The 7067-nt window shown below is 49.8% G+C and overlaps 2 protein-coding genes across 2 annotated transcripts; both read left to right on the top strand.

Annotated features, from left to right (window-relative positions):
- Positions 1-2106: 2106 nt before the first annotated feature.
- On the top strand, positions 2107-4573 carry F4817DRAFT_290728 (ENTH-domain-containing protein). The gene is made up of 4 exons (XM_049299668.1): positions 2107-2570; positions 2644-2675; positions 2743-2822; positions 2879-4573. The coding sequence occupies exons 1-4, from the start codon at positions 2489-2491 to the stop codon at positions 4263-4265; spliced, it is 1581 nt and encodes a 526-aa protein (XP_049154401.1). The 5' UTR covers positions 2107-2488; the 3' UTR covers positions 4266-4573.
- A 1033-nt stretch (positions 4574-5606) lies between these two features.
- Positions 5607-6777, top strand: F4817DRAFT_290710 (uncharacterized protein). The gene is made up of 2 exons (XM_049299667.1): positions 5607-6152; positions 6209-6777. Exons 1-2 carry the CDS (start codon positions 5982-5984, stop codon positions 6623-6625), a joined length of 588 nt encoding a protein of 195 aa, XP_049154400.1. The 5' UTR covers positions 5607-5981; the 3' UTR covers positions 6626-6777.
- The last annotated feature ends 290 nt before the right edge of the window (positions 6778-7067 follow it).

Raw genomic sequence — 7067 nt, 5'->3', positions numbered from 1 at the left:
ATGATTGTAATGAAGTTGTATTGTAGACTTTCTAATGTGGATCGCTAGGCTACACATAATGTATTTATACTTCCACATGTCATGTGACCATGACAGGTCAGCTCAAGCTCCTGACCAATCATGTAATAGAGATGGAGGCGAAAAAAAGCTCTTTCCGAGGGGGCTACAGGTTGCAAGTGGGGTTCAAGAGGGCGAAAGTGTGGTACTGCATGCATCTTAGCAGCCTTAGGTACATGGGTACTTGTACTGTGGAGGGGTTAAACTTGGAAGGAGCTGTCGTCACTAACTCTTGCTCACTTCCCACCCCACTCCATCCACTTTAACAGTTTAGGTGCTCTCACTTGAGGCGGATTTCTTAAACATATTGCCCACATTGCATGCCACTAAGAAATACACATGTATGTACACATGTATAGAAGTACAACAGTACAACGATACAATACATGTAACCATCACCTACATGTACCATGTACGGATTGAATCCCAACAAGAACTAATTGGGATTAATGTACAAGTAGGTTGAGATGGTTTAGTATTCTGGGACGGATTTGTCTAACAAAAAGCAAACAGATAAGAGTTAATAGGGAGGAGGAGAAGGGGTAAGTTTTAGAAAAGGGGGATAACGTCAACGACAACAGAAACAAAGACAGAGGAAAAATGTATCCCCCCTTTCTCCCCGCCAATTCCCAGTCCAAACTAGAACTGGGGTTAGAACTGGGGATAGAATATGTGACCAAAGGGGCATAGGGGTCAGGGATCTGGACGAGTACTCCGTCTATCCATCACTCCTCTGACTATTCCAATGGATTCCAATGACAAGGGCTCTGATGGGGACAAGTCTTCGGCCTTTATGTTATTGAAGTAAACGCCGAGTAAATTCGCTTCGCTCGAAGGATATCGGCCAACAGAGTGTTTCCAACGCTCTTCCATCCGGCAATGAGTTAGAAAGCCCCTCAACTAATACGGAAAATCCACTGTGTTTTCCGTGCTGTCAAGAAGGCCGATGACGTGCTCTTAGACACGGTCGGACTAAATTCCACGTGCGCCTCTCCATCGGATAGGTCAACGACTCTCCGGAGAAAAGAGGGCAAAAGGGTGGCAGTGCAATGCCGTGCCGTGCCTTAGCAATATTTTGTGCTTCTTGCATGCAGCATAGTGTCTTTGGCTTCTCGCCACGCCTGTTGCAACAGCGTGAAATGATGCCGGTAGTTATGTAGTAGGCATGTAGGACTGCTCGTATATAGCGTCTTCAAACATGCGACAAGCAAGCCACTAGAAACTCATGCCGCGACTTATACGCACACATACGCAGACATACACCAACAAGGCGGACACAGGGCAGCTGGGGCAAGACTGCAGCTTCACCCCACTCCCGCCCATCCATCTGACCGCTCACAGATTCGGCATGCTTCGGCCTGTGAAGAACAGATGGGGAGCCATGTCGTCGCCAGGCCGCAACTTGGCTTGAACAATTGTTCTCCAGCCTTGCTTCTGTCTTTGGAAGTTGAGAGATGATCTTTTTGCGCAAGAAGTCGACACTAATACAGCCTGCTGTATCGAAAAAATAACGTTACAAGCCGACAAACTCGCAGATTTCCAACGTGACCATACAGCAAGTTATAGATTCGAGGACTGTGCTGTATGGAAGTTCCGCTTGGAGCTTTTAGGGCTTCCTTCAAACTTAACGAAATATAAATTCAACGACGACTCTTAAGAACCGTTTTCACATACCTTATAGGCGGGTTGTATAATGTAATCAAACGGCTATTCTGAATATAAGTAGAGTAAATTCGAGGTCGGATAACGTATAGCTGGATAGTTCACAATGGTGGGAGTCGAGCTCGAGTAGAACTCTCAAATTTTCTAGGTTCTTCGAGAGGCCTACAAAAGTTTAACCTGGTCCGAGCTCTCTATAAGTCTATACACTAAGTGGACCGGCTATTCTGGCCATTCTGGCATTTTGTCTAACTCTTCCGACCAATTGGATATACATATCATACCTTTTTTACTTCTGTCTTCAAACCTGAATGTTCCATAAATCACTAGGTTACCGTCTTATTATAATAAATATCTAGGTTAAGTTATAGAAAGTCAAGCGCCTCTTTGTTTAGGTGACATATGTACAAGTTAATCACGCCCTGGTCACGTGATATCTATAGTCCCGCTGACGTAAGGAGTCCGCAGTGCCGGATGTGGACCCCGTAAGTTATCAAGGTGGCCATTGCACAAGTCGGGCAGCGTTTGTCAGGGGTCCGAAGGAAGGTAAGAAAGTCGAAGTGTCAGTTTTGCCAGATGCAGTTTCCATTTAGCAACGTTTCAAAACTTAGCTAAACAAGAACAATAAAACAAGAGAAACATAATCGGCAAACTGCTCTAAATCCGTTTCCCTTACCTCGCTCTCTTATTACAATACTCACCTCCTACCTCCTACCACAACCACGATTCTCTCTCCTGGTCCCTGATCGGGACAGAAAAACTACGGCCCAAGATGGATTTCAACAGTCTGAAAGACCAGGTGACCAACCTAACGCTATACGATCTTAAGGCTGGCGTTCGCAAGGTTCAGAATGGTATGTACTCGTCTGATACATTCGATGTGCGCCTCGGTCGAAACCTGGATGCTAACTTGTCTGGGTATTATAGCTGTTATGAACTACACCGAGATGGAATCCAAGGTCGGTAACAATTCAATTGGTTCTAACCCAAGGTACTTGATGTTGCGGTTACTTACGCGCGCAACAGGTGCGAGAAGCTACTAATAACGAACCATGGGGCGCCTCGTCTACTCTTATGCAGGAAATCGCCAATGGCACCTTTAATTAGTACGTGATCATAGTCCCGTCCACGCGTTTATCTTACTGACCTTGACCGACGTTAGCCAAACCCTCAACGAAATTATGCCCATGATCTACCGTCGTTTCACCGAAAAGGCCGCCGAAGAATGGAGGCAAATATACAAGGCGCTTCAGCTTCTCGAATTCTTAATCAAGCATGGCTCGGAACGAGTCATCGACGATGCGCGCGGCCACATAACGCTATTAAAAATGCTACGGCAATTTCACTACATCGACCAGAACGGCAAGGACCAGGGCATCAACGTCCGAAATCGCGCAAAGGAACTTGCGGAACTCCTGGGCGACGTTGAACGGATCCGGGCGGAGCGGAAGAAGGCCAGAACCAACAAGGCCAAGTATACGGGAGTCGAAGGCGGTACCATGGGAGGTTTCTCCGGTAGCAGCCGTTTTGGCGGATTCGGTAGCGAGTCGGGCGGCTATGGCGGTTACTCGGGCGGTGTATACGGAGACGGTGGCGGATTCGGAGGCCAGTCTGATGACTGGAGAGATACTAGCGCCAGTCGTGCAGACAAGTTCGAAGAATATGATGAGTTCGACGAAGGATCTGCGCCGTCTAGCTCGTCTCGAGCGAAGCGGCCCGAGCGTAGCGAGAGGATGGGCGTCAAGAAGACCGTCGAACCTGCAAAGAAGAAAGAGCCCGAGGTCGACCTCTTCTCTTTTGATGACCCTGCTCCTGCGGCGACCACCTCTACAGCTACTCCTTCGAATGGTTCTTCTGGACTGGCTGCTCTGTCGACGGCCAACAACGATGACGACGACTTTGATGATTTCCAATCGGCAACGCCCGCACCTTCAAACAACGTTAGCATCCCCCCGCCCATGGTGACGTCGAACGCTCATTCTACCGCCCAATTCGCTGCGCCGAGGCCTTTGTCCGGCCCGCAGCAAGCTAACCTTAGCGACATGATGTCGTCGATCTCACCTCCCACAAGCACCACCACGACACCCGCGGCTAACTACTCATCTTTCAACATCCCGGCAGTCGCGAGTATGTCTGCCCAAGCGCCGAAGCCGACAACCAGCTATCAAGCGGCAGCTCCTAATTATTATCAGTCCGTTCAAGCCCAGCCGACGGGATCATCGATCTCTGCGGTATCGTCCGCAACTGGCGTTTCCACTTCATCCGGCCTATCAGCGCTTAACAAACCAGCAGCCCCGGCGACGGCTAAGCCTACCGCTGGTAGTGACCCGTTTGCGAATCTCTGGGGCCAAGCCGGTAACGGCCTGAAGAAAGCGAGCACGCCGACTACGGGACCGAAGATGGGTCAGCTCGCCAAGGAGAAGACCAGCGCGTCGCTCTGGGGCGCGCCCGCAGCAGGCACGCAAAAACCTGCCGGTAGTTCACAAATAGGCGGCGGATTAGCCAACGCATCAACCGGAAGCAGTGGCTTAGACGACTTATTAGGTTAGAGGACTACCCTAGCCTATAACAAGGCCTTAGCCAGGGCCGAGTCTATGCATACTTACGAAAGATGGGGGACTGTATATCACATTGACGATATTAGCAGCGTACAACGTTGTTCGGAACTTATAATTGGAAGTTGATTGACAGTGGTTTTTTTCTTGTTGTTTTTTCCTGTTATTTAGTGGACTGCCGCATGGATGGTCTTAACACGTTCGCAAAAGGGCGCCTGGGAGTAAAATGACTACGGTACAATCTAAACAGATCAAGTTACAGATCGACAGTGTTTCTATTTGATAAGATCTCTTGTGAAGACTAACAAGCCACATATAGAAAGAAAATTCATGCGATTTGCAGCAGCACCACACGATATCGTATCACCACTCGCCTGTTACGATGTTGCTAGCACGTACGATGCACTATTCTGAATATCGTATCTACCATCGCTGTTTCAGGTCAAGGTTATGTTAACAATGATAGGACTTCTAAGCTTCTGAGGCTTCTGCTTAATCTCCACCATAGTTGGATTGGCCAGTAAAGAAGCATGCGGCTCAGGAATTCCATGGCTGCATAGCAACAGAGCCGCCTTCCCAAGTCTGCGGTGTCTATCGTGCGCGGATCTGCTATTTTACAAGGGAGAAATTGGTTGGCCAACCTATTGGTTGACAATTTACGAACCTCTCAAAACAACAAACTAATACCCGTGCTCATATAATAATCCATGCCGGCGGCTACAGGCGCAAACACCAAGGCTACTAACCGCGGCCCGCGCTTAACCATCCCTGATCGACCCACCGATCTCATTTCGCCTTAGCTGAGCCGTCAGCCAACCAGAATTCCCCGACAACGATGCTAACTGCCGGGGTTAAGACGACGCTAGGCGAACGCTGTGCTATTGGTCTATCTTGACTATCGTTCACGGCGACGATATCCACGACGGCCTGGATACTTTATGCTGGGTTCCTAGTAACGACGATCATCTCTTCCCCGATTGGACACGCCCGCGCGTCGTGATTCCGCCATCCGCTTCAAGTGCCGACGTTATGTTTGCGAAAATAGCATTGTGGATGCGATGCGTAGACGCAAACAATGACGGCCAAGACGCGGCTGCTCAGAAGATCGAGTCAGGGATGTTTTGCCGCGAGAGGATGAAAATTGAAAGAATCTAGACGGACTTGGCTTATACTGTACTCGATGTGATGTGTGATGTTAGATATTTAAGGTGTAGAGACCCCCAATAATCAACAATCTTCTTTCTCATACCTCACTAACCAAACAATCTCTCAGCAATATTCTATTATTATTTTTTCCTTGAGTCTTTCTCTATTTCCTTCTTTCCCTTATCTCATTTCTGTCACTATTTTGGGAGGGTCTACTATCACGATATATTACGGACGGTCTTTAGATTTCGACGTCTCTTTCTCTCCAAGTTATACGAAACGGTTTTCCTACTTACTATCTTCTGGGTTCATATATATCGGTCTTTTCCATCGCAGTAGACCTGCTTCAGCCCAAATCCTCGCTCATCCGAGGTCAAGAAACCCATTTCCCATCTGTCAAATTCGGTCTCGAGCCGTCCCTCATTCACAATTCACTCCTCAAACCCCCAACCGTCTCTCCCATATCCGCCGCGGAGTCTCCCTCTGCGCACCATCCTCAAGCCCGACAGTCCCCGTCCGAAACTCTCGCTTATAACCGACTTCGAAACAAATATCCCGTTGAGAATGCGTTTTCAGGCACCTCAGCTCGGCGCCCTCGGCGTGACCTTCACGGCTTTCCGGGCGATGCAATTTGCTTCGCTCATCGCCATCATCGGCATAACTGCCAACTTCATCAATGAGATCGTAACCTCGGAACGCGACGCGCCGGACGTGCTGGTCGGTACCCTTGCCGTGGTACGTGTACAAATTTCCACCCCTTTCGCCGAAATTTCCTGCTAACAACTCCGAAGGCAAGTATCGCAACGCTCTACGTTTCGATTTCCTATATCCTGTACTACGACGGGCTTCTTCCTCTCCTAATTGCGGGCGGGATAGATCTAGCGCTCCTCGTCGCGGCTATCGTGGTCGCAGTCACTATCGGAAAGCCCCTATCCTTACTTAAGTGCGAGCTGCTTCCGCAGCCTACCGCACCAACCCAAACATTTACCATGTCCATCTCGGCTCGTAACTATGCCTCAGCAGCTGCCAAGTACAATAACTACCTAGCCTTGATTACAACCGACCAGCCGCACTGCTACGAGATCAAGGCAGCCTGGGGTCTGAGCATCGCGCTCTGCGTGCTCTTCGCCTTTTCTAGCGTGATCTGCGTCGGACTGTGGCGCCGCGTCAAGGCCACCGCTGCTGCTCCCAAGGACATCGAAGGTTAGGGGCGCGCGGGCACGCGTGGGGACTCCGGGGAAGCTGCTGTAACTGAGAAATCCGAGAGGGGCTTTGGTCCCCTGCAGCAGAATTCGGGACCGACCGCTCTTGGAACTCGACTCCTCGCCGCCAAGGGTTCCGACCGGTGGATTCCCCTGCCCCAACCCGCGCGTCGCCCTCCTATTTTTCGGCCTGTCGACGAAGATACCCGATCGGTTCGGCTGCCTCCAGTTGTAGTGAATGCCAACTCAGGTCCAACTATCTTCGGGGGTCAGCTTTTAGGGAGCAATATCTGCGCTCCTGCTCCAGTAATGATAGCCCCATCAGCGGCCAGGCCTTTAAGCTCGTCCAATTCATCCGAGGAAGACTATATACCTATCATGCATAACCCATCTCACCACGGTGTCAACGACAAGAAAAGGATGCCCTATCCTCCCATCGCGGTCGTCG

This window comes from Daldinia loculata (assembly GCF_022478755.1).
Source record: "Daldinia loculata strain CBS 113971 unplaced genomic scaffold F4817scaffold_83, whole genome shotgun sequence".
Lineage (NCBI taxonomy): Eukaryota > Fungi > Ascomycota > Sordariomycetes > Xylariales > Hypoxylaceae > Daldinia > Daldinia loculata.
Note: the sequence above shows the minus strand (reverse complement) of the source record. Positions and strands in the feature narration are given on the sequence as shown.